The following is a 25596-nucleotide window of genomic DNA, read 5'->3' as shown; positions in this document are numbered from 1 at the left end:
ATTTTGAAATTTGGAGACCCTGGCCCTTATTTCTCCAAACAAGATCCTTACAAAGATTTCAAAATGTCCGGAAAAAAAAAAAAAAAAAAGGTAGTGGGGCTTCCAGGCACTTCGTGCCTTCTAGCCCTGAAGATGTTTAGTATAAATGAAGTTTTTATTCGGAGGGCTTCCAGGCGCGTTGCGCCCTCTAGCCCACATAAATGAAGTTTTTATTCGGAGGTCTTCCAGGAGCTTTTCACAAATTATATATGTTTTCATGTTTTGTCAAGACTTCTTCGTAAATGTTTTGTCAAGACTTCTTCGTAAATGTTTTGTCAAGACTTCTTCGTAAAATCAGACAAAAATATATTTTAGGGTAGAAGGGTATATCTACCCCGTTTTCTACCCTCATTTCTACCCTCTTGAATTTTCATGAAATTTACACCAAAAATATATTTTAGGGTAGAAGGGTATATCTACCCCGTTTTCTACCCTCTTTTCTACCCTCTTGAATTTTCATGAAATTTACACCAAAAATATACTACTAGGGTCATTTACGAAGAAATCTCAACAAAGTCTTTACGATGAAGTCTTGACAAAGTCTTTACGAAGAAGTCTCAACAAAGTCTTTACGAAGAAGTCTCAACAAAGTCTTTACGAAGAAGTCTCAACAAAGTCTTTACGAAGAAGTCTTAACAAAGTCTTTACGAAGAAGTCTCAACAAAGTCTTTACGAAGAAATTCATGAAAATTCAAGAGGGTAGAAAAGAGGGTAGAAAACGGGGTAGATATACCCTTCTACCCTAAAATATATTTTTGGGTCATTTACACTCATTTACGAAGAAATCTCAACAAAGTCTTTACGAAGAAGTCACAATAAAACATCTGTCAAAAACCGCTTTTTAACTTCACTTAAAATGCCACGTAAGCTACGTAAGAATATACGTAAGAGGAAGAGAGCATTGAAACATCCAATAGTAAGACTGACACCACAACAACAGTTGCAACAACAAATGCTGAATGACCCCACTATGTTGCAACAAATGTCAAGCAACCCTATGCTTTTAAACCGAGTTATTGGTGCACAGAGTGGAGGTTTAAGAGCGGCACTTTTAGCGAAAATGGCAGGCTATGGTGGAGCTGCAGACGGAAACAGCTTATAACCCTCAAAGTCAAATGAATTTGAGTTCACTCAAAATCAAATAACAGATGTCAAAAAGTCAAACATAGACATACAGAAACAAAAAGTGAAAAACGAAAAGAAACTAGAATATGACAGACACACAAAGAAACTCAATGAGTTAAACGTAGAGAAAAGAAGAAAGAAGAACAACTGAAAGAACTAAGTACAGAGGAATATGCGAAAAAAGTGTCAGAAAAAAGCAGCAGAAGTAGCAAAAATGGAACAAGATGTTATAAATTTGAAAAACCATACTACTCAATATAAAGTACTGAAAGATGAAGAGATAAAACAAAAAGCCCTGAAGACATATGGATAGCGATGAGTATAAAAAAGAAGTTGAAGCAAATGTAAAGGCAGAAAAACTTTTACAGTTGCAAAACCAAACCGTACAGTATGAAAACTTAGCACAAGAAAGTAAAAATAACGACGCGGCTATGCAAAAGGCAATGAAAAGCGCGGAATATATAAAAGCTAACAATGACTGGTTAGATGCCCAAGCCAACGCTAAAGCAGCCCAGCTTATAGGGTCAATAAGGACAAAAATACAAGCGGATGAAGACAGTTCAAATGAAGCTTTAATGAATGCTGACTTTAAGAACGCCTTCGAAGCTCTTCATAGTAAGGTGAAACTAGTGAACGACTTCTCATCTGGAAAGAAACTGAAGTCTGAAGGTTTCGACAAAGAGTTAAAAAGAAGTAGCACAAAATATGACGAAAATAACAGATGCAGCAACGAGACAGGCAGTTCAAAGTGCCTATGACGCCGTTAGAGCAACTGTTGTGAAAAGTCAAGAAAAAGAGTTACAACAGACCAAAACAGACCTAGTAAATGCTTTCTTAAAAACGAAAAGTCAGATAGGACATTACGCTGCAGATGGAACATATGTGCCAGCTGGTGGAACTTATATACCACCAAACCCTCCAAGAGAAGCACCTGCACCAGGACTACCTAGAACATTTACATCGTCACATGGACACAGACACAGGCATGCACCAAAACCAACACAACAACCAACACAACAACCAACACAACAACCACACAACAACCAACACAACAACCACACAACAACGCAACAACAACCACTCCAAACCAGCACACAACCACACAACCAGCACAACAACCACTCTCACAACAGCACAACCAGGCACAAACAAACAGAGCAAGGACATAAAAGAAGTAGAGAACAAGGAAACCAAGAATTCTTAAAAATGCTTAAAGAAGAGTGTGGTTTCCCAGATACTGTTGACTTTAGTGACAGATATAAAGAAGCTATTAGAAAGTTCAAGGATGGAAATACTGACCCGAACCTATTTAGCTTTATGGCTCAGCACCAAAACGGATATAATCTCAAACCTGGAAAATACAAGCTCGCTAAGGGATATGAATTTAATAGCATATCATCCAAATGAATGGATGAATTTTACTCCGAGATATTTGATGTCAGAGCTAAATGACAATTCAACTTTCGTCATGAAACGCGTAAAAAATAGAGACGGAACGAAAGAACAAAAGCTTATGAATGCGGATGACGTAGATAGGGAAATTGTTAAAACGGTCTCGGAATATATGAAATGCCAGCAGATGAGGTACAAGAAACTCACAGGAAGAAAGTTCAGATACAACCAGACATGGAAGAAATAGTTCAGCAACAACAGCTAGAAGAGCCTGAAGGAAACGAACAAGTCCTTCCTTTGGAAACTAACTTCACAGAACTAGATGAAGATTTGGAACAGCCGAAAAATCTTGACCCTCAACAAGAGTATGCGGAGAATATGGAATATTTCCAGAGTCTAAAAAAAATTCGGCTGACATAGTAGAAGAATATCGAAAAATGTTTGCCGACATACAAAAGACTCCAACAGCAGATGAAATAATTCACATAGAATGGAAGAACTGAAAAAAAATGTACACAAATACAACAACCCTTTTTCTTACGAGCATTTAACGTTCAATCTTCGGATGAACTCGGTGAAAGAATAAAAGGTTAAATTTCAAGAAAACATATAGAAATGAAACATTGTTTTAAAGTTCATTCAGAACCTAAAAGATGGAAACAAACCTACTTTTGTTTCTGCAGACGATGGAACTACAATGAGATGGGGTCATAAAGCTAACGGATAGGTGGTTCATAAACTTACAACCAAATTCCAAGAAGTTGTAGACGCAATGGAAGTCAATGGTGAACCAGATATAGCTGGTATTTTCAGCGCGGCTTTAATGCCATTGAAAGATATGAAACATGCAGATATTTTGGACCAGTATGAAATGAACATGGCTGATGGAAATATAACACTGACGTTCTAGAACATTTATCTCAAAGAACTACACAGAACATAGAGATGGTATATTTGGTGAAGAGTTTAGAAAGAAAGTTAGGGAGAGAAGGAAGAGAACCTATTGTACATGACCTTGCAAACGAAAGTTTACAAAAATGTCATAAAAACTTACTTTGCAGACAATGAACGAGAAGGGATGAATATTTAAGAAAACTCAAATGGACAGTACCAAATGAAATGTTAGTATTGAAAAACATGTTCCTTGACAAAATAAAACCAACTACAGAAATAAACGACGCAAGACTGAAAGATTGGGTAAAAGCTTTCCCATTCACAAAAGAATAGTTGGTAACATGGAAAGAAAACCAGAATGGCTACAAAAACATATATTTGGAAAGAGCTTATTCATATGGACAGGCACTGTTTGAAGAGCTTGAACCGAAACTCAGGAAAGAGTCATGCAAACAATACGCAGACTCAAATACAGACTATGACAAACTCTTTCTAGGATATAGGTTACCTGAGATGGGCGACCAGAGCCAAAAGGCAAAAAGGACATGGGAAATTTGCAACATACTAGATGAACATAATGCAAAGATGCAACAACTTCAAGCAGAGGGCAATGAAGGAAAAAGAAGAGTTAAAAACTCAGTCAGGAAGAAAGTAAAGCTTGGTCGGAGTGGGTTCTATTATGACATATAAATCCAACTATTCTATATTTTTACTCATATGAAATGTACGCCGCTCAGAATATAACGCCAACAGTTTTGGATGCTATGAATGGAAATGTTTCCGAATGGTATACGAATGCGAACAATGCCATTAGAAGGTCAGAAATAGTTCCTGGAACTTACGAATATACAACTGCTGTTTCTTATGGAAACGTAGGTGAGTTTGGAGAAGGTTCTTCAACAACAGTAGATATTGCTTGCGACAGGTTTCATATAATTTCTATTGACAACTCTTTCTTATACGTGGAACAAGACATTGAAATAAACCTTCTGCCAAGTTGTCTGACAAGAAAGGTTGCAATGGAATTTTCTATGTCGGATACCAATATGCTCCAGAAGTTTTCATGGGATATAAGATATATTTAACTCTGACTTAGTTCAAACAGTAACATGGGCAAACTATGAATGGTTCGCTTTGAGAAACTCAGTACAACCACAAGCTAGAGAACAAACAGACCAGTATGCAACTATTGAGAAAATAAGAAGACTTGACCCTAACGTTCAGGAGTTTATGTTAACCTTTCTGGACAACTGCAGCAGCAGTAACCAAAGTAAAATGAAACTTAGAGTTCCTTTGTCATCTTTCCTCATCTTCAGGTTTTTAAGATACTTGCCAAACTGGGCAGGAAAAATTTCTATCGAACTTACTCCAAGCAAAAATAACTTAGTCATTGCACCAACACAAGACCATTCACTCTTACAGACGTAAGGGAGCAAATCAAAATGTCATTCGCCGAATTTTGCAAAGACAAAGTTGACTTAGACTTTGGTTTCTCAAACTCAACACTGAAGTAAACTATTATCAATGCTGCTGGAATGCTTGGGACCCAGTTAAGTTCACATGCGAAAAATTTGAATGCAAGAGAATAGAAAGCAGACTTGCAGTCTATATGTTGGACCCAGATATTTCAAATGCTTTAGCTGCCAAATATATTGCAGTTCCACTTATGTTCCCTATACACCAAATATCTGTCAAGACTTTGCAGGTGAAGTTGGAAACCAAAGTGCTGACCCAGGTGCAAGAACAGATATTGCTTTAACAACTGCAATGAAACATGCAGATACTATGTTTGTACTGTTCAGACGAACTATAAATGACTATTCTTGTTTCTACAACCCTGGTATTAAATACCATATAAACATAGATGGCAAATACTATCCAAGAGAAGAATATTCTACAGTTGAGGATATGAGGTCATACAACTTGACATTAGATGCTATGAACTTTAACAACAACTTCACAACAACATTAACCCTGAAATGCAAAGTTCTATTATGCCATATGTGAAAGTATGGACTCATACAGGAGCTCAAAAACTCAATATACAAATGGAGACCGTTCAAACTTTTGGCTTGGCATTCCATTTGCTGACTCAGAAGACTTTATGGGTGGTATTTCAACTGTTGGTACAGTTCAAATATATACTGGTGACAGAGACGGTCCAGATGAATGAGAGCAAAGAAGTTTACAAAACCAATAGCACTTTTCACGGAAGATGCTCTTTGAAGATTCGTTCGATGAAACCTGCTGGGGCTCCTCAGATTGGCATAACGACAGCTTCCATCGAGCAGATTTTGGCAGCAGGTCAGTAAGTTGTTCTTGAACTGACTTCTTCCGTCAAATATTGACAGTACGCCAGTTTTGACATATATTGTATTAAACTTACCTTTAGAAATATCGGTCAGTTTTGTTGTTATATTTTTGTCTGCTTCAAGAACTTTCACCATTCGTTATACCAACTTTCTTTGCTTTATGAAAATATTTTGGTTCAGCAAAGACTGCTATTCTATAACATTTTCCATTGTTTGTGTAAAGAACTATCTGTCAATGAACTTGTATTGTTTGTGTGTATAAACTTTGTTTTGCTTCAATTCGAAGAGATACTCAATACGTCCATCTTTTTATTCTAAGTAAAATGTCATTTCCGAAAAATAGAAGCGTAAGTGTTTCAAAAGGTTTAATGGCGGTGGCAGATGTGAAGTTAAATTCACCAACTCAAACAAACAGTCAAAGTGTTGTTGTCAATGTCAAAGAAAGAGATGTTGAAGTGGGGAAACCATACGAAGACGAAGATGGTATAACAATAGTTCCTGTAAAAGAACAACCAACATACCCTGAAGTTAGCAGAGACTTAAGTTCTGTTGCAGATATTCGAAACGACTACCAACAACTTAAAGACAAACTTAAAACTCAGGAGAAGATTTGTCAAGCTTTGGTATAATGTTAAACTTGGTCGAACAAACCCTGTAAAAGTGAACTCATATGTCATCGCACCTCATGAAGTTTTGAAAGAACTATTGAAACTTTTGACAGAGGCAGACGATATAAACATCAAAGAAATAGAACCCGACATTGCTTGCTGTGGTGTTTCATATAATGTCATTGACAAGATATACGTTATGAAAGGAGGTGAAACGTTGAACTTAAAATATAGTTTCCCAGACGTCATAAAAATATTTGACGACCACAACATTTCATTAAAATTTACTTGCTAAGTAAATGGCAGAAGACATAGTGGTTTATACTATTACGACTAAAAACCTGAGTCATATAATTCTATAACAACAAACTTACAAAGTCCTCAAGGACGATATTGTAAACTGACCTTAAACACGATGACGACTAAAGCCTGTTTTGCTCTTTTGACACCAGAAGATTTTATTGTTGTGAATGGTAAAAAATACTTCTTTGAAGATACTTACTCAGATATACCACCAACAGGTTTTGTTGACTTATTTAATACTTTAAGGACGGATGTAACATGTGCTGCAACTAGAGCAGGTTTCATTATGTTTGGATGTCCGACTGAGTTTAGTATAAACGATATGAGCTATAATACAAAACTTATATCTGGTTTTTACTACCAACAGTTTCCTATAACAGGAAAAGGTGTCATACAAGGTTTGTCTGTTCCATTGACTTTAAGTACACCTATTTTATATATTGTTTCAAACTTAGGTTCAAAGTGCTATTCGAATGTCGACAGAAACTACTATGACCAAAAGATACTCATGCGTATAAACAACACTTTCTCTGCTGGTTTGCCTATTGTTCATTCGAATGCAGAGTTTTCAGCTTTAGTAAACTCAAACACTTTAGCAAACATAAACTTAACCTTAGTTGACGCAAACTTTGTTCCTGTAAAACTTTTATGTCCTATGTATTTGTCAATGACGGCAGAAAGTTTCGAATTGGAAGATGCAACTGGTGAAAGTATTGTACTACAAGAACAACTTCAACAACAAATAGCTCAAGAACAAATGCAACAAATGCAACAACAAATCAAGAATAAAAAAAATATTTTTTTTTATTTTTATAAAAATGTACAGAATAGACGTTTCAGATTTTTATGACTTCCAAGCGTTCAGAAATATGTGTCCATTTAGAGACTATAACAAAGCAGTCGAGAATTTGAAACGTTTAGTCATTTATGTCGACTCTGCCCCAGAATGTTATGTCATGAAAGAATGGGATGTTGTCTTTAACAAACCAAGAGCAACCATAGTTTCAGAACAAGAATGTAGACAGAAATTAAGAAAATAAAAGTCGTACAAGTTGGATGAAGATGTTAGATGCTTGGGATATCTTATTGTCAAAGTTAGAAGATTTTTCAGTTCGAGGTATAAAGTTCTATACACATCTCCAAACTTCTATTCTATCTTCACTGGATATAAATACGAACAAGTAGAATGGAAAGAAAATGTTATAGAAGCTTGGTTAGACCATGTCAAAGAAATTATATGCAATGGAAACGAAAGAGTCTATGAGTATATCTTATGTTGGTTTGCAAACATCTTACAACATCCAAGTGCTAAAAATGAAACTGCTCTCATTATAATTGGAAAACAAGGAACAGGTAAGAACACTTTCTTTACAGATATCTTATGCAAACTGTTAGAAGGTTATTCGAACCGAATATGACAAACTTAGAAAACATCTGCGGTAAATTTAACTCTTCAATAGAGAATATGAAACTTATAGTATGTAACGAACTTCAAAGTATAGATAAACAAAGGTTTTAAACTCAGATGCTTTGAAGAGTCTTATAACAGACAAAGTTGGAGTTGTTGAAAGAAAATATAAAGACCAAAGAGTTTGTGAAAATGTTGCAAATTTATCATGGTTTCAAAAATGTTGTTCCGATGAAGTTAGAAAGTTCTGACAGAAGATATGTAGTTGTCAGAACGTCAGATTCTCATATGCAAGATACAGAATATTTTGACGACTTAGCAGAAACTTTGACACCTAACTTTTACAACCACTTGTTCTCATATTTCATGACATTAGATATTTCTAACTTCAATCCAAGACAAATTCCACATACCGAAGAGAGACAAACATTGTTAGAAGCAAACAAGAGTGTATATGAACTGTTTATAGATGAGACTAACTTTGAGTGTTTAGATGAAAGGTCATTGTACGATTCATATAAACAGTATTGTCAAGAGTATGGTTATATGGCAGCTTCTAAACGAACATTCTTGGCAAATGTCAAAAATCTTTTAGATGTTCGGAATGGCAAATATAGAAAGAAATAATTTTTATGAGTAAATTTTATAAAAAATATATATTTTTATTTTATTTGAAATGTACGCTGAGTTTGTTGGAGAAGACCGTTGGGAAACTTGTTTGTTAGATGAGAAATATGAAATTCACTGTTGTGAGTCATTTGAAGTCAGAAACAAAGAGACAAAAAGAGTTTTAAGCGGATGGGAGCAAAATAACGGATATGCGCTGTTCTGGTTAGATTGTCCTTATGAAATGTATGAAAAAAAGGCTTTATATGAAGAATATAGAAAATATTGTCATGAAAACGATATAAGACCAAGCTCTAGAGAAAAATTCTATGCTGGTATAAAACATCTTTTCAAAGTTCGGAATGGCAAATATAGAAAGAAATAATTTTTCTGAGTAAATTTTTAAAAAAATATTTTTTTATTCTGAAGAAAAGATGACGAAATATATTTCAGTAAACAAGTACATGTCAGGACTTAAAGAAGAACTAGACCCATTCACATATTTGAATGTTTACTTCTACCATTTTGAAAAGTCTTCATATGACAAAGTTTGGAACATCGAACCCGTTAAGTTTGCTATTGTGACTAAAAATGGTGCGAAATTTGAAGACTTAGACATAGAAGGTTTGTTAGCAGTCAAAGAAAATTTTGACAGAAGGTTTTCAAACCTTAAAGAAGGTAAAGCATACAAACTTGTTATACCTTATGAACCAAAGAAAGCAGACGACTATGAATATTATGAGTCTAAGATAGTTGAAGTTCAAGGTAAATTAGGTAAAAAGATTTTAGAGTCTAAGCCAGTGTTTGCTCCTAAAGAGGAAGAGAACATTGACATTGACCCAGAAATGTTCTAAAAATAAAATTTTATTTTTACATGTCATATCTCACCTTCTCTGGCTCTGGTTCAGGTTCTTTTTTCTCTTCTTCTACTTTCTTTTCTTTCTTTTCTCTCTTCTTCTTCTTCTTCTCTGGTGGAGTTATGTCAAACTTCTCAGAACCATATTTCTGTAAAAGTTCTTTGTCCTTTAATAGCTCTTCTATTCTGTTTCCTATTTCATCTTCAAGAACAGCGCATGTGTCTTCTTTGCATTCTAAGAACTTTTGTTGGACTTCATCTTTCCAATCGGCGTCATCTCTGTCAACAAGTCTGTCATTGACAAATTTTAAGACTTCTCTGCTTAAGGTTTTATGGTTCTTGTCATATTCCCAGAAACAGAACTTTAGAACAAATTCACCTTTCTTGTTTACACTATGTAAGATTTTATGGTCGACAGAAGTTTTAGAGTCAAAAAGCTTGTCTCGAATATAGATAGCGAAATCGCTAGACATTTTCAAAAAGATAAAAATTTTAATTTTTCTAAAAATATGTTAGAAAAAAAGTTTGCTGACATTGACAAGAAATTTGAGAATGTTTTGAAGAAGAACAAGAGGAAGTTAGAAAATGCTCAGATAAAACCCATACATGACAAGTTCTTATTTGCTCAGAATGGTATAACAGGTCTAATTGCACCGCCTGGGTCGGGTAAGACTTTCACTTATCTTAAAATGGCTGCACAACAACAAGAACTAGATGAGAAGAACCCATTCTATGAGTTAGTTGTTATTTGTAGTACTTCTGGTCAATTTGACCAAACCGTCAATTCGTTCAAAGATATTATAAAGAAGTCTAAGTTAGTATGTATAAAGGATACTGAGTTGTTAGATTGGATAAAGAAGTACCAAAGAAGAGTTTTGAAGTACAATGCTATAAATGAGTATGTCAATTCTAAGTTTAAAGACCCAAATGAGGAAATGCAGAGAATATTAGAGAAGAAACACTTCAGAAACAAACAGAAAGAGATAGAATACATTTCGAAGAAATTGCAATCTTACGATTGGAAGACTTACCCTCATAGATGTCTTCTTATCTTAGATGATTTCGCCTCTCATCCTTTGTTAAAGAACAGAGAACAAGATATGTGTCGAATTCTTAAAAAGCTCAGACACTTCAACATCTCTGTTGTCATTTGTGTACAGACAGCAAAGAGTTTAAGTAAGGATGTTAAAAGAATACTTACTGATATCATACTTTTCCCTGGATTGTCCGAAGACGATTTCATGGAACTTATGAAAGAGTCCATGGCAGGTAAGTTTGACAGACATGAACTCTGGGAGAAGTACAAAGTCATACAAGACCCTCATACTTCTTTCAGAATTCACATCTACGCGAACAAAGTTCAAATTGTAAAAAGTCAAGCTTGAAAAATAAAGAGTTCATCTACTCTACTTGTTTGAAGTTGTCAAAATACTCTGTTATTTTTCACGATTTTCATGAGTTTTGGCTACCCCTGTAAAAGTCGGTCTAGAGAAATTTCATGAAATTTGGTCATTTTTCAATAAAAATATATTTTAGGTGAAGAGGTGAGATTTCACCTCTTTTTTCACCTCTTTTTTCACCTGTTATTTTATAAGCGTTTTACATGAATTGTATGATGTATATTTGAAATCCTAAACAATTTCGTAGCTTCTATTTCTTCTGTCAGTACATCGAATGTTTTAACGATACCGAAAGTTTCTTTATACTTCTTCTTGACGTCAGATAGAAGGAAATCGTCAGCAGTTGGATAGTTTTTGTTCAGAAATGCTAACATGTTCATTTTATCTTCTGCTGGTTTCTCTACTTCTTTCTTTAAGTCAGCATAGTCGTTTCGCATACGTTCTATCTCTTTGACGGAGTAGTTATATTTCCTCATTGCTGCTTTACATTTTGAACATTGCGGGTTCATTTTTGCGTTATATTCTGAAACCTTACCTGCTAAAACAACTAAGGCGTCAATTGCTCTCTTCATCTCAAACATAGCGGGTCTTATCTGTTCGTTCCATACTTTACCTCTTTTATCTTTATCTCTTATCTGCCATACACATTTTGCAACTAACGAAACAAAGTTGTCGTAGGTCTTAAACTCCCCAGATTTATATATGTCAGAGATGTTCTTATATACCATGTCGCAATCTTTGTCCATGACTTTGTGGTTGCAATGAAATCCTAGAAACTCATAGTTTACCTTTCGTATGAACTTCTTTATTTCTACTGAGTCAGTTGGTTTCACTTCTATTTCATCGAATTCAGGAATAGTGAGCTTTTGCTGCTGAATTTCAGGAAGTTTAGGTAGATGGTCGATGAGGTCCTGCATTTCATAAAGATACTGTTCATTTGTTTCATCTTTTGCAGTGCAATCTAAATCTCCTTGGAGAAGTTCTTGCTTTATCTTCTGGATTTCTGTTTCGAAAGTATATGAAGAAGGAATGAAGCTTTTCATCTCTACTAACATAGATGTTGGGTTCATGACTAAAGAGTTTGGTGCTGTTGTTGCTAACATGTTCTTACAATAAAAATAAAAAAATATTTTTTTAAAAAAACCAACTTTATTTTTTATTTCGGGAAAATTCATGAAAATTCAACGGGTGAGAAAAGAGGTGAGAAAAGAGGTGAAATCTCACCTCTTCACCTAAAATATATTTTTGCTGAAAAAGTGTTATTTTTTCATGTCCGAAGACTCGAAGGTGCAACACTTCCAAAATACCGACGAACTCAGAAGAGCAGCATGGCAGTATCTTCTTGACAACTTCTTTGAGTTCTCCAGGTACACCTTGGAAAATGCTGAAGAACTCCGACACAGAGAATTTGGAGAAATTGCACTCCAATACTACCTTGACAAACAAAGGGTAAACAAAGGGTAAAATAAGACTAAAAACTTAACATTTAAAAAGTGACATTTTTATGAGCTCCGAGTCACCGAGAAAACTTGGTCAGATGTTAGCAGCTTACTTCCCTGAGGAGGATGGAAGCGTTACATACGTAAGGTTCAAAAACAACGAACCTGGAATTGCGTACCAAATTCGCAATTACATGACCATGGAAGAGTACGAAAGGTTTCTACAAGAGAAACCAGCTCTAAACAACTCAGAAAAGAAAGAGTAAAAAGTTTAACTCGTAATTGTTTATTTTTTTACTTGTATGGGCAAGCTGCAAGAATGAAGTCGACTATCTCAGTCTTTGTCTTGACCAGTTGGACTGCTCTTGCGAGTACGTCTGTTTTGCGGTCTCCAGCTGGTGTCTGACCTTCGTAATTGCGCATGTTCTTGAGAGCTCCAACTGTAAATGGTTGTAGGATGAAGAGTCTCTCAGACTGCTTGAGGTAGTCTTCACGGTCACGAACCGAATCTGTGGTACGAGTCGAATCGGTCGATTTGAGGGAAGAGACTGAAAGCCTGTCATCTTCCATAGGGGCTGTGGCATACTCTTTGCGTAAACGGTTCAGACCTTCCTCGAACTCTTGGTCTCTCTTGGATTGAGATTGGAATTGGAATTGGGGTGGAGGGTTTGACATGAACATCCAAGGGTTAGGGCAGTAAGGCATAGGCTGAGGAGGGTAGTTCGGGAAGCCTTGTGGTGGGTAGTAACATTGAGGTGGAAATTGGTAGTAATACGGAGGGACTTGCTGGAACTGAGGTACTTGTTGGAACTGAGGTTGCTGAGGTGCAGGGGCTGGTGCTTTAGGTTCCTCTGGCTGTGGAACGGGTTCAGTAGGTGGGACGTCGGACATTCGTTTGTGTCTTAACCGTCTTTGTTCTGAAACAATATAATATTGTCTTGAAAAAGTACAACATTGTCTTGAAAAAGTACAACATTGTCTTGAAAAAGTACAACATTGTCTTGAAAAAGTACAACATTGTCTTGAAAAAGTACAACATTGTCTTGAAAAAGTACAACATTGTTCTGAAAAAGTTCAAGACTTGTTCTGAAAAAGTACAGCTGTACTCAAATTTGAGAGACATTGTACTGAATTTATACAACATTGTTCTGAAAAAGTACAACATTGTTCTGAAAAAGTACATATTGTCTTGAAAAAGTACAACATTGTCTTGAAAAAGTACAACATTGTCTTGAAAAAGTACAATATTGTACTGACTCAGTATGGAGCTTGACCCCTTAGACGAAGCAATTTATCTAATTGAGGTAAATGAAACCGTGAAGGAATATCTCAGCAAGTGCAAACCAAGCAAGTCCATTGGCTTCTGGTTGTCCAAGAATAGTGTCTTAAAGTTGGAAATTGAAACAGGTGTTGCAATTCAAGTTCCAGAAGGCACTGCATTCGATGATATTAAGGATGTGAAGAAAGAAGCCCTCTTGAAGTTCTTCATGAAACGTCCTTGGATACTACTTCCATATCGTGAGAGCCCAATTCCACGAATTACACAAATTCTCAGAGCACTACTTCACTACTCTGGACAGCCGTTCTTCATAACCTCAGAAGGCGACATCCAACCAATTCAGTTCAGTAAACATCTCATTTTAACTTTTTTTTTTATGTTTTTACTCACACTCGTACTCAACAGGTTTGTGTACAACTATTTCAACTGTGAACCTTGTATTGACCGGTCTTCCTGCAAATGCAAGTTCGGTCAATACACAGTTTATGGTGGCAAGAAGGACAGTGGGGAATGTTATTCTGACATCTGTTGTTGCGCTCGAGAGAGAATTGAAATTCCAGACCCAACTCCAACAACACTCAAGTTGCCGAAGACTCATGAGAAGAAGAATTCTGGTAAGTTTCTTATAGCCATATACATGGCACGCTTTGAGTAAAAACATTTTTTTTCATTTTTTGAATGAAGCAAGTTAAATTCGTCCCACACCAATCTCAATGGACCGATGAAGAGTTTCAAGCTATGGTTGAAGGTGTTGAGAACGACATAGACGGCGAACTTGAAGGAGCTCAAACCACAATTGCAACCAAAATTGCAGAGTCAAGGAACAGATAGCTCCACTTAAAGCTACCAAAGCTACTCTTGACCTCATGGATAGTTACCGTTTAGAAGTAAAGAGTGGAATAAGACAATTAAAATTAAAACTTCTAAACTACGAAGCTATACTCCAAAAGTTAGCAGAAATGAGAAGACTTTACCAGAGCTACTTACATGTAAGGGACTTACCTTCAAGCAGTCCGACCAAAGATGAATTTTCTGACATTGTCCCAATTTTGTCCGAAAGTCAGCTCAGATGTTTTGAACTGCTCCCAACATATCCAGAATATGAACGTTTGCCTGAACTCTTCCGCAATCTCAAAAAACGTTTTTTGGTTCTCATGTTCGAAACTTTTATCGGAAGAGACAACAAACGTTCAGAAGAAGAACAAGATATTATTTTAAACTTGTTGTATGACTTAACCGTCATAACAAGCTTTTTGAAGTAAAACCGTCATTCTCAAACCACTTCATTTTTTCGATGTCCGAACAAGCACCGAAGCCGAAACAATGGCAGATGTCCTTTCAATGTTGCCAGACAAGCGCCCAGTTCAAATTCAAATTTTGAATTTGAAAGCTCATCTGACAAACACCGTTAAGACTCTCCAAAGTAGTCTTATGGAAGAGATGACCAAGCTCAAAGCCGATGTCCTCATGAACCAAGCTTCCAATGAGAAATGCCTGAAGATTTGACGGAAACCTTGCGCATTTACGAGAGAGAACCGAGACCTTGCCAGACTCATCTACCGTTTCTTCGAAGAGATAGACGCCATCTGGAAGGTACTCGGAAAGGACAGAACATGCAACACCGTACTTCGTGAACACAGAATTGAAGAAGGAATTGTCGAGGAAGAAGAGAAACACGAAGAAGAGGAAGAGGAAGAAGAGGAAGAAGAGAAACACGAAGAAGAGGAAGTTTGGGCAACCCTTGTTGCCGATGACACTTACGAAATTTCCCAACCCTACCCATACCAAATCCGCAACAAGGAGACGGCAAGGTTCTTACCCCAGTCCTCAACAACTTGGGACACTTGAACCTTACCCTTCGGAATTACGGTTCAATTCCATGGGCAAGCTTGTCGCAATTCAATGGGTTCCAAATCCAAACAAGAAGACGAAGGTCAGACACATTGACGGTGACAAGCTCAACAACCGTAAGGAGAACCTCGAGTGGTTCTAAGAGTAAAAAAATTTTATTTTAGGGGGAAACCCCGAGTAAATTTAGGTGTTTATTTGGATAAGTTAAAATTAAGGTAATTTACAATTAGTTCCCGACCTCTGAATTGGACTCTTTCGTCATCCCAGTTGCGTAGGAGGTCGTCCCAGAGGAGTTGGTAGAATTGCCAATCCAAGGACGATTTGTCCTCCCAGGCATTGAGGATGTACTGCTCGTAGAGTCTCATGACCTCCCTTGCACCAGACACCCTCTCCCTTGGAACGTAAGGCTTCTTCGAAGTGCTCGAATGCGATTGGCTGCGTGACCATCTGAAATGACACTTTTTGTCCGTTTGGTCAATGTTTGTGTCTCGTGCCATAGTCGACGAAAATACAACAAACAGGTTATATATGAGTTTGAGACCAAGAATGGTGTAACTCGACCTGTCCGATTCAAATTCGAATAAAAATTTTTTACTTCATGCAATGTTTTATTTCTGTGCCGTCTTCAAGTATGCCCCAGTACTTACGCTTGGAGAGGACATGAACTTCGGTGAAAATTTTGTCCAATTTGAATTGACCCATCTTTTCACCGACCATTCCCATTTCAATGAGTTTGTTATATCCTTCTTCGTTCGTCATGAGTGCATCGATGTTCTCATAGTAACCACAACTTTCGATTTGACCTCGGAGAAGAACTCATTGTAGTTGTCAAGGACTGCTTTTGCGAACTGAGGATAAGACCAATGTTCGACAATAGGTTTTACTGTGGTTACTAAGCCACCTTGACCTTGAGTAAATTCGTTTCAAAACAAAAGGGGAGAACCTTTCAACAAAGTTGTCGACCTTCTCATAGTGTTTACTCTTCATCTTTTGAGGTTTTTTAATGGAATATCCCCATGTCGAATTCATAAGCAATTTGAGTGTCATTGCAAGTTTGGGGTTTGAAGCTTTCCTAATATCATACAGTTGTTGTATGACTTTTCCAACTGTATAGTTCCTTCCTGGGAACTCACCGTCTTCGTTTGGAATTCCAGTCGGGATATATGGACGAACCTCATGTATGCAGCGTTAAGGTCGACATAGTATATCTTTTCGTTTGAGTCGAACTTGTCGCAACCAATGGGTCCAGTTCGTGGAAATTCAAGTGAGTCTCTTATCTTCTGAGAAACTTCGCCTGCTATCTCATAAACATCGTCGAAGCAACCTGTTTCATATAAAACCTTCTGACCTAACTCAGATGCTCTCCAATACAATTTGACGTCAATTGGATGTCTCAATGGAAGTTTGTTTATAGCATCTTGAAGTTCTTGCAACCTCATTGGAAGTTCTTCTGGTTCAGGTTGGTATCCGAACAATCCAACTCCTTTTGGAACAGTGTACTTCTTTTGTGCTATAACTTTGTCTGGAACAACTTTTGGTCTTGCTAACAATGAAAAGTTTGTTTCGTCTTTTGGTACAAAAGTTTCTGTCAGCTTGTCATCTGGAATTGGTTCCAACAAACCTTTCTCGAAAAGAATGTTTACAGCTCTGACAATGTTGCACTTGCCTTTTCCGAACAATGGGTTTGTAAGACTTTCGTTCAACATGAAGTGGTTGTGGACAATTACAATCTTCAACCATGGTAAGTCTTTGTCAACAACATAGTCGTCATGTGAAGAACCTTTAGCTGTAGGTATGTTGACTCGGATATTGACATTTGCCAACGGTGCAATTTTTGCCAATTGACCTCTGAGAATGTACCTTGTCTTCACACATGACTCAAGATACTTCATCTTCTCATCTGTAACAAGACCAGAGTTCCTGAGACATGTAAGAATGCAAGGTTCATTGACAATTGTTTCAATTGAATTGTAAATTCCATACCTTGTCAAGTCAATGTCAGACTTATTTATGAACGGGAAGTATCCAGCATGTTGTCTGACTGCTTGAGGGTTAGGTTGGTACCATTCGAACTTGACACTTGCAATTCCTTCAATTGCATTCAAAATGTCTGAGTCGGAGTCAACCATTTGTTCTCTCTTTGTAGTCTTGAAAGCGTCAAGAAGCATTGCAGCTGTTGTGACATTGCCATGTGCATAGTAAATGTGACCATCCAAATCTGTTACGGTTAGTCTGAGATTGTATCCTTTCTTATTTCCATCTTGAATTGCAGCAAGTACACCCATGAAGCCTTCTTTGTTCTTTCCATCGTCAAAGTTTACTGTAAAGGTTTGACCAGATGTAATTTTACTTCTAACTTCACGATACTTCTCATATGCATATCTTGTTCTTTCCATGGGAGCATGTGCGTCTTCACCTTTTCCTTTTTTCCTCCTCAAAGGATGCAATTGTTCGTCATGTTTCCAGTAGAATCTGGCAAAGCCGTCGTGTCCTTCAACTTGAGGTTCACTAACATCGAAAGGCATGTCCATAAGACGTTCTTCTTCTAACCTCTCTAGTCTGTTTGGATAATTTGCGCGTGCTGTTTCCAAGTCCATTTCATAGCGAAGACCAGACAATTTGTCATAGACTTTTATGGGTCTTCCCTTCCTATATTTAAACTTCTTTGAAACTTTCCAACCATATCTTTCTAACTCTGCTTTTATTCTAGCAGATTTTCTATCCATTCTATATGGGGGCATTTCTATAAAAATAAAAAAATATTTTTTTCTTTACTTTACATAACCGCCTGCTGCCAAAAGTCTTTGACGCCAACCCATACCAGCTAATGAAGGTTGACTTGGTTTAGTTTGGAAACTAACCTTTGGTTTTGGTTTATCTTCAGTTTTTGGCTCACTCTTTTCTATCGGTTTTCGTCACTTTTTGGTTCACCTGACTTTACTTCACTTGCAGGTATGGTTGTGTTCGTCAACATCTTCATAAATATCATATGCCATTTGTTTGTTTTTCCTTTCAACTTTTTGTGTTTGTTGTAAAGTTTAGAATATTTTGACTCTAAGTCAATGAGATTGTTCTATAATGAACTGTTGGTCAGTGAAGAATACCTTCCATCTGTTGTCTCGAAAGCTCCTTCAGACTTCAATATTTTATTTGTGAGAGTCTGTTTCTTTTTTGAGTACTAGCCGTTCCATTTCTATGAAAAGTGACTTTATAGTTAGGGTTTTGTATTTCCAGACCTGGCACTTTCTATTATTGAATTTTTCTCTTCATCTGTAAGTTCTTTGACAGGTTTTGACAATGGTCTGAACTTTTTGTTTGTGGTGTCAAATCTACCGTTTCAACTTCTTCGGTCATTTTCATCTCAGTAAAAAATTTTAGTTTGGTTTGTTTTTCAACATGGTTGTTTTTAGGTGTTTTTTAAGTCGGTCTAAAAAACTTCCTGAGGTATAGGAAGAACTTGACAAACACGTGGTTGTGTAACTGCTGGAAGTCGACAAATCCATCTTGAACCCATTTGTCTCAATGCTGTATTGTTCATTTCATCTCAGTAAAAAACTTTACATTCCCCAAGTTTGAGGCGGTTGAGGTTGGTTGTTGTTTACCCATTGTTGTGCATGGTTATATCCTCTGTTAAAGAATCTTTCACCTTGGTCCATGTAGTGCTGCTTGGTTTATAGTCATTTGCTTTGTTATAGTAGTTTCTCTGCTTGTCTTCCTACATTGTCCATCCATCCTTGAACTTTTCCTCTTGTTTCAGGATTTGGAATAAGATTTGTTGCATCTCGTGCTACCTCCAACCTTTCTGTACAGTTTGTATAATAGGTTGTGCTTCTCTCTTTAAGTATACCTAATGTACTCAAAATCTTCCTTCAACTCCAAATACACCTCTGGCTATTGTTCCCACTGCGGGCAAAATCTGGATGCAACTCCTGCTAATGCGCCAAATAAACCCATTTTTATAGGATAAATGCGAATCCAACAAGGACCCCTATGTTTCTAAAGCGACAAAGAAAGCACTCATGATAAAATCTTTAGTTCAACACAAATGCTTGGTTTATGGATATTTGGAAAACATTCCGAGGTATAGAGAAGATGGACCACCATACTGGTTAATATTTGTTGGTCAAAACACAAGATACTGTGAAGCCATACCATTACAGTCCAAAATATTTTAGATGTGAAAACTGCTTTGACAATATTCGTTGACAAATACCATCCAACAAAACTGACATCTGACTGTGAAAGTTCTTTCAAATCAGACGATATTAAAACTATCTGCGTTCAAAAAATGTAAACCAATATTCATTGTCGACCAAAACCATTCTGCTTTGGTGTCATTGACAGTTGTATAAAAATCTTAAGAGACTTAAACCAACCACAAGGCGGCGAGGTAGATGAAATGTCATATGACGAAAGTATAGACATTTCTCCATGGCAAAGATGAGACAAGTTTTTAAATATTTACAATAGCCGTAAACAAAAAGGTTGGGAAACCACTCCCCCGAAGAAATGAAAACAACCTGACTTAGAGAAAGACTATATATTAATAGTTTAGTCAAAAGAGACAAACAAGAAAGAATGCCAGGCTTCAAACTTAAGAAAGGTGACAAAGTAAAAATAGAAATAACCTAAACGCGACCCATATGAAAATACTATTGACTATGACAACAATGGGAACTCGACAGGTACTCACATTCGTGTTCGTAAAAATAGAAGAAAGTATACAAGAGAAATTTATGAAGTTTTAGGCAAACATGGCAAAATGTACAGACTGCAAGCAGAAGATAAAACGACTATTGTCAGACCTCGTTTCAAACTTGTCAAAGTTCAAGGTGGTATACTTTCAAAGACAGTTCCTAACAATATAAGACAACTCCTGACGAATATGCTAAAGAAGTTGAAAATGACGACTAAGCATTTCTATACCATGCGTAAACTGTCATGTAAGGTGGCATGTAGTCTTTACTCTGTCCCGTTGTTTGCGTATACCCTGAAACGCGATGTGTATGGCTTCCTCCTACCTCAGTGTTACTCCAGTAACAATTTATAGCAAACTTAACGTCCTCTTTAACAATATCCTTTACCTTTTGTCATTCCTGACCAATCCCAAAATCTATGACTATGCAAACCTGCTTCAGATGTAGTTAAACTTACGTAGTGACTGTGCGCAGGTAAATTTGCACCTGAAATCGTTTTACTTCCACCTGTTTCCTTTGAAGAGTTTGCACAATACAAAAAACCTGTCGACTATTTGAGTCCAAGTTCCAAAACCCAGAACTGTTTCTGGTCTGGTAGAGTTCATTGACGTGTAAATAGAACCTATAGGATATACTGTTTGAGTATTTCTGTCTTTAATGTTTGAAGCTCTGTTTTGTCAGCTTTTTTAACTAACTCATCGTTAACATATGTTTTGTCAGCTTTTTTATCTAACTCAACGTTAACATATGTTTTGTCAGCTTTGTTGTCATATAAATCTTGAGCAGTGAATTTAACTTTGTTTTCATCCTCCATGACATAGACATTTCTACATCTAGTGTATTTCATCGTCGTTATGTCTTCATCCGATGTTAAACCTTGTGGAAGTTAGGAGGTTTCCAAAGTAGTACATCCCCACCAGTTCCATCAGGTTCTTCAACCGTTCCTGCAATATTTCTATACCAACAGTTGCGAAGAAATCTGTGTATGGTCTTTTTAGAATATTCTTTGTCAGCTTTGTCACTTCACTTGACATTTTATTGTCAACATATGTTTTATCCGCTTTGTCATCTAACATTGCTGGTAGTTCATCTACGTCATAGATGTTATGTGTATGGTGTTTTTGTGGGTATGTTCTATCTGTCCATGCGAGAATATAGTCTCTTGTTGCATCTACATACTTTTGTCAGCTTTGTTGTCAATATCTGCCTTCAAAAGAAGTTCATCTATAGGTTTCTCGTTTAAAGTTCTTTTTGTTGGATTTATACAAACAGTATGGTTTTACTGTCTTGAAACAGAAACTCATCTGTCATTGGGTTTATCGTCAGTTTTAAGTTTCCTTCTTTCAATGACTCAGATATCTTAGAATAGTTTGAAAAGTTTGTTGTGTTCTTATTTAGAGCTTGCAAAATGAGTTGTCGGTTGTGTTGTATTTCTCTCATAGACGCTGTTTCTTTCGACATTTTTATTCTAGATAAAATATGCTTTCAATAGAAAAAGAAAATTCAAGAGTTGCTACAACTAAACCATTAGATGAACTTTTTACTAATGTCGGTCAAAAGTTTGAGACAGAGACCGTAAAGCATGAAGGCTATCGTTTTGACTACCCACTAAGATGGTTAAGAGACCCATCTGTCACAAAAGCCATTGGCTTTCGTAGAATGAAGTTTGTGTCTGTAGAAGATAAAAGTTTTCCATTTATTGTAAGGTTTCATATAGATTATATATCTGAAGGGAAACGAAAAATGTGGGAAGAAATTGAGCTAATACAAGTTGACCTTTCATCTTCTTACAGACTGCGTTAAAAAATATAGAAGATAAAATAAATTCATGTTATGCAAAATATGCTGATGAATATGCAAATACCGAGAGCACACTTTATGTGAGAATTGTATATGACAAACAAAATTCACAAGTGTCATTTCAAATCTATGAAGACAATCCAAAGAAAGACGAACAAATATATACAGAATTCACTGCAATGTCATGGTATTATTTGCAAAGAATGTTAAATCAGAAAGTCAAACTTCCTTTAGCAAATATTTACAGTCGATATGCAAGAGATGAACCATATTTATTTAAAGATGTTTTCGACTCAGATGCTATTATAGTTCATGCTTCATTTTCTGGCGCACAAAACTCTTTTTTATGCTTGGCAAATGACTTTTACGAAAACCTACAAAGCTATATGAACCACCGAGTGGAAGTATTTCAGACTTTCAAGTATGGTTTACTACAGATGGAAGAAAGAGAATAATTCCATTATACCACGCGTTTTACTTAGAACTTAGTTTCATATACATACTATCGAACGGTAAAAATATAATTTTAATACGGTTGAGGTGTTGGATTTGGTTGCCAACTAGACTGTGGTGCAGGTTCAGGCTGTTGTATAACAGGAGCTTGCTCTTCTGGTTCAGGGTCTTTAGGTATAATACCAACGAACTGACCTACTCTTTTACCAATATTTTTGACTCCGTTCCAAATTCCTCTTCCGACAGATTTTATTCCATTCCATATACCTCTTCCGACATTTCGAAAGAAGTTTCCTATCTTACTGAAGAAACCCATTTACTATATGTAAAAATCTAATGTCCGCCTAGTCTCTTACGTTTCCTGTTGAGTTCCATAGCATTCTTTAACTGGAGCTCATACATTCTGTTTCTCCTCTGGTAGAAAACATATTCTGGGTCAACTCCTGTGTTCGCGTCATCTGCATAAAGTTGTTTATATCCCACTTCAGGGTTTGTATAAAACTCTTTCCATCTCATATTTGCATACCATGGTGGTAAGCCTAACGCAGCGTCATTTGACATGGCAGTTTGCATTTGTACATCTGTTGGCACTTGACCATAGTTTGCCATTGCAGTTTGTATTCTAACTTCATTTGGAATATTCTCTGGGTTTGGTTGTCCAGGTTGCTGTGCATTCGCTAAGTTCTGTGCGTCCATTTAATATTAGATAAAAATATCTCTTACGAGTACATATGCTGAACATTTGCTGGTATTGGTTCATCTTCATATTCTCTATATCTTTCTGCCACGTCAAATAAATAAATGACACAATGGAAAAAACCTAAAACAAGTAGTCCTATTTCAAACCACATTTACTTACTAGTAAAATTTCTTTGTTATGACACTTTCTCCAGTTTATAGGACCTCTCTCATATTCTATCTTATCGTATCTAAACTCATAGTCATGTATGTCCTCTAACCATTTCATGACACTTTCCAAACCACTTTTATCGGATGTAAAGTAAAAGCATGGATGGTTATGTAAAACGTCTAAAGTTTCTAAAGAGTCTCTCAAAGTCCAGTCTACTTGGTATTGAAAATCCCATGTGTTATAGAACGGCGGGTCCACTATAAAGAAAACATTTTCCTTGTCTTTATATTTTTCATACAACTCTGTCCAACGACATCTCACAAACTCTATACCCTCAGTATATTTTTCTATGTTCTCTTTGAAAACATTTGTATAGTTAAGATATAAAACTTTTGACATAAGTGTTTCAATGTCATGAACTCTTATAGCACCACTATATAATAGTCTAGCAGATATACTATCCCAGTCTATATATTCTGCTTTTTTCAAAACCTCTCTGACAGTATTTTTCTTATCTAATGGTATACGTTCCATCTTACCTATAGGTATCTTTTCTTTTAACTCTTTCAATATTTTGTTTGTGTCTGGTATATGTTTGAGACGGTTCATATAGTTGTCGAAGTCATTGCATATAATCTTTGAGTCAGGAAATACAGTATGGCACAAATGAGATATATAGAAACTTCCACCGAACAAATCTACAAATGTTAGACCATTCGGTAGTTTCTTAAGTTCTCTCAATAGAATATCTTTACATCTACTCTTATTTCCAAAGAACGGTAACGGTGGTTTTGTAAAATTCATTTTATATATATATAATAAAAATGTTTTTACCTGAAAAGTGACAGAAAAGTGACAAAACATGAAAACATATATATTTTGTGAAAAGCTCCTGGAAGACCCGTATATAAGAACTTCATTTATACTAAACATCTTCAGGGGCTAGAGGGGCGCAGCCCTGGAAGCCCCACTACCTTTTTTTTTTTTTTTTTTTTTTTCCGGAGTTGAGCATCATTTAAAATTCTGAATAATTTTGTTCAATAATGTTAGCAGTCGCATTAAATATGTACAATCTGAATTGAGATTAAAATCTTTGAGTTTTATAAAATGTCCAAGCGTTATCTATATATAAATCCGTAAAATTGAAATAGATTTCTGATGTCATTTCGTTGGTTTTTAGTAAACTATAATATAGACCGCATAAAATTCGTATTTAATTCATTATTAGCTGCATAAGCAGCGAAAATTATAGTTGTCATAGAAATATTTACGGTATAAAAATGAAAGATTTATTGCATACAAATTTTGAATTGTCATTCAAAAAATGCAATAAAATAGGGGTATGAATTCTATTCATTAATAAACAAACAAACAAATTTATGTCTGGCATTCCGAAAACACCGTTTGCTGTTTCAAAATATTCAATATGACTTTTTGATTAAAACCGCAAATTATTTTTATTTTTTATTTTCTCATATTTTGATTCATGAATGAAAACATCGGGTGGTTGCATTTTAACAGTTCATGTTAATGGGATTTCCTAATTATCAAATCATAATACAAGCAAAATTAGAATGGAACGAATTTTTTGATGAAACTAATAACAGCTATTATAACGGCATTATTTCCAATGGAAATAGTTATTACATTTTTGATATTATATCAGCGAATAGTAATGCACGGTTTCTTTCATATGATTCAGAAGTCACTTCTGCAAAGATTCTTATTGAGTCCTCTCTTTTTTATAATAATTCATATAATGGTGATGGATGTAATATACACATTGATTCACATGGGGATATTGTCCAGAAAAGAGTTTGTTCATATAAATGCTCAGCTTCACGTAGCGGTCAACATTGCTATATAAAGAGCATATTTAATGTGAAATATAAAAATTATAACATTGAATCATCATTTACGAATTTGGATAGTGTGAATGGTGAAACTCCAGTTTGCCATTGTTATGGTGAAGTTATAATAAAAAGAGTCAATATTTCATATTGTTATACGCATTCAATCTCAGGATTTTGGTTAGGCGATAGCACTTTTAATGGTAATATAACATATTCATTATTTTCATCTAATAATTCCACCGATATTTCATGTCTCAAATTAGCTCATTCGTCAAATTGTCCACTAATAAATTGCAATATAGTTGATAATACTGCGTCAGATCAATTAATAATTATTTATAGAGGATCAATTCATTTCGTCGATCATATGGGTGTCCAAAGGTGTGTTTAGCACAAACCTGAATACTGCGAATAGAAATAAACAAGTTACA

General features: G+C 35.9%; 9 protein-coding genes and 7 pseudogenes across 16 annotated transcripts, besides 3 other annotated features; 10 read left to right on the top strand and 6 right to left on the bottom strand.

Annotated features, from left to right (window-relative positions):
• Positions 1–1869: 1869 nt before the first annotated feature.
• On the top strand, positions 1870–3031 carry TVAGG3_0341970 (annotated as a pseudogene). The gene has a single exon. A coding segment is annotated over exon 1 (1162 nt).
• A 1195-nt stretch (positions 3032–4226) lies between these two features.
• Positions 4227–21330: a mobile genetic element.
• On the top strand, positions 6670–7462 carry TVAGG3_0341960 (annotated as a pseudogene). Its single transcript has one exon. A coding segment is annotated over exon 1 (793 nt).
• TVAGG3_0341950 lies at positions 7492–8708 on the top strand (annotated as a pseudogene). The gene has a single exon. A coding segment is annotated over exon 1 (1217 nt).
• On the top strand, positions 9122–9541 carry TVAGG3_0341940 (protein of unknown function, DUF4108 family; the record flags this gene model as incomplete). The annotated part of the gene is made up of 1 exon (XM_001581244.1): positions 9122–9541. One exon carries the CDS (start codon positions 9122–9124, stop codon positions 9539–9541), a length of 420 nt encoding a protein of 139 aa, XP_001581294.1.
• TVAGG3_0341930 (uncharacterized protein) lies at positions 9558–10016 on the bottom strand (the record flags this gene model as incomplete). Its single annotated transcript, XM_001581245.1, has 1 exon — positions 9558–10016. The coding sequence occupies one exon, from the start codon at positions 10014–10016 to the stop codon at positions 9558–9560; it is 459 nt and encodes a 152-aa protein (XP_001581295.1).
• Positions 10053–10928, top strand: TVAGG3_0341920 (protein of unknown function, DUF4106 family; the record flags this gene model as incomplete). The annotated part of the gene is made up of 1 exon (XM_001581246.1): positions 10053–10928. One exon carries the CDS (start codon positions 10053–10055, stop codon positions 10926–10928), a length of 876 nt encoding a protein of 291 aa, XP_001581296.1.
• Positions 11132–11452, bottom strand: TVAGG3_0341910 (organellar and viral DNA polymerase type B; the record flags this gene model as incomplete). Its single annotated transcript, XM_051230773.1, has 1 exon — positions 11132–11452. One exon carries the CDS (start codon positions 11450–11452, stop codon positions 11132–11134), a length of 321 nt encoding a protein of 106 aa, XP_051100503.1.
• TVAGG3_0341900 (organellar and viral DNA polymerase type B) lies at positions 11558–12046 on the bottom strand (the record flags this gene model as incomplete). Its single annotated transcript, XM_051230772.1, has 1 exon — positions 11558–12046. A coding segment is annotated over one exon (489 nt), but the record flags the coding sequence as incomplete, so codon positions are not given.
• TVAGG3_0341890 (uncharacterized protein) lies at positions 12448–12648 on the top strand (the record flags this gene model as incomplete). The annotated part of the gene is made up of 1 exon (XM_051230771.1): positions 12448–12648. One exon carries the CDS (start codon positions 12448–12450, stop codon positions 12646–12648), a length of 201 nt encoding a protein of 66 aa, XP_051100501.1.
• TVAGG3_0341880 (uncharacterized protein) lies at positions 12677–13273 on the bottom strand (the record flags this gene model as incomplete). The annotated part of the gene is made up of 1 exon (XM_051230770.1): positions 12677–13273. One exon carries the CDS (start codon positions 13271–13273, stop codon positions 12677–12679), a length of 597 nt encoding a protein of 198 aa, XP_051100500.1.
• Positions 14038–14316, top strand: TVAGG3_0341870 (uncharacterized protein; the record flags this gene model as incomplete). Its single annotated transcript, XM_051230769.1, has 1 exon — positions 14038–14316. One exon carries the CDS (start codon positions 14038–14040, stop codon positions 14314–14316), a length of 279 nt encoding a protein of 92 aa, XP_051100499.1.
• On the top strand, positions 14340–14923 carry TVAGG3_0341860 (annotated as a pseudogene). The gene has a single exon. A coding segment is annotated over exon 1 (584 nt).
• Positions 14956–15654, top strand: TVAGG3_0341850 (annotated as a pseudogene). Its single transcript has one exon. A coding segment is annotated over exon 1 (699 nt).
• Positions 16104–18043, bottom strand: TVAGG3_0341840 (annotated as a pseudogene). Its single transcript has one exon. A coding segment is annotated over exon 1 (1940 nt).
• A 358-nt stretch (positions 21331–21688) lies between the features above and the next one.
• Positions 21689–22434, top strand: TVAGG3_0341820 (annotated as a pseudogene). The gene has a single exon. A coding segment is annotated over exon 1 (746 nt).
• Positions 22435–22795: 361 nt separating this feature from the next.
• Positions 22796–23158, bottom strand: TVAGG3_0341810 (uncharacterized protein; the record flags this gene model as incomplete). The annotated part of the gene is made up of 1 exon (XM_051230768.1): positions 22796–23158. One exon carries the CDS (start codon positions 23156–23158, stop codon positions 22796–22798), a length of 363 nt encoding a protein of 120 aa, XP_051100498.1.
• A 2376-nt stretch (positions 23159–25534) lies between these two features.
• Positions 25535–25561: a terminal%2Cinverted (terminal inverted repeat of Mariner transposon ID:TVAGG3_0341790).
• Positions 25535–25596: part of a mobile genetic element that runs on past the window's edge.

Source organism: Trichomonas vaginalis, chromosome V, assembly GCF_026262505.1.
Source record: "Trichomonas vaginalis G3 chromosome V, whole genome shotgun sequence".
Classification (NCBI taxonomy): domain Eukaryota; phylum Parabasalia; order Trichomonadida; family Trichomonadidae; genus Trichomonas; species Trichomonas vaginalis.
This window is presented reverse-complemented; position numbering and strand designations above follow the sequence as displayed.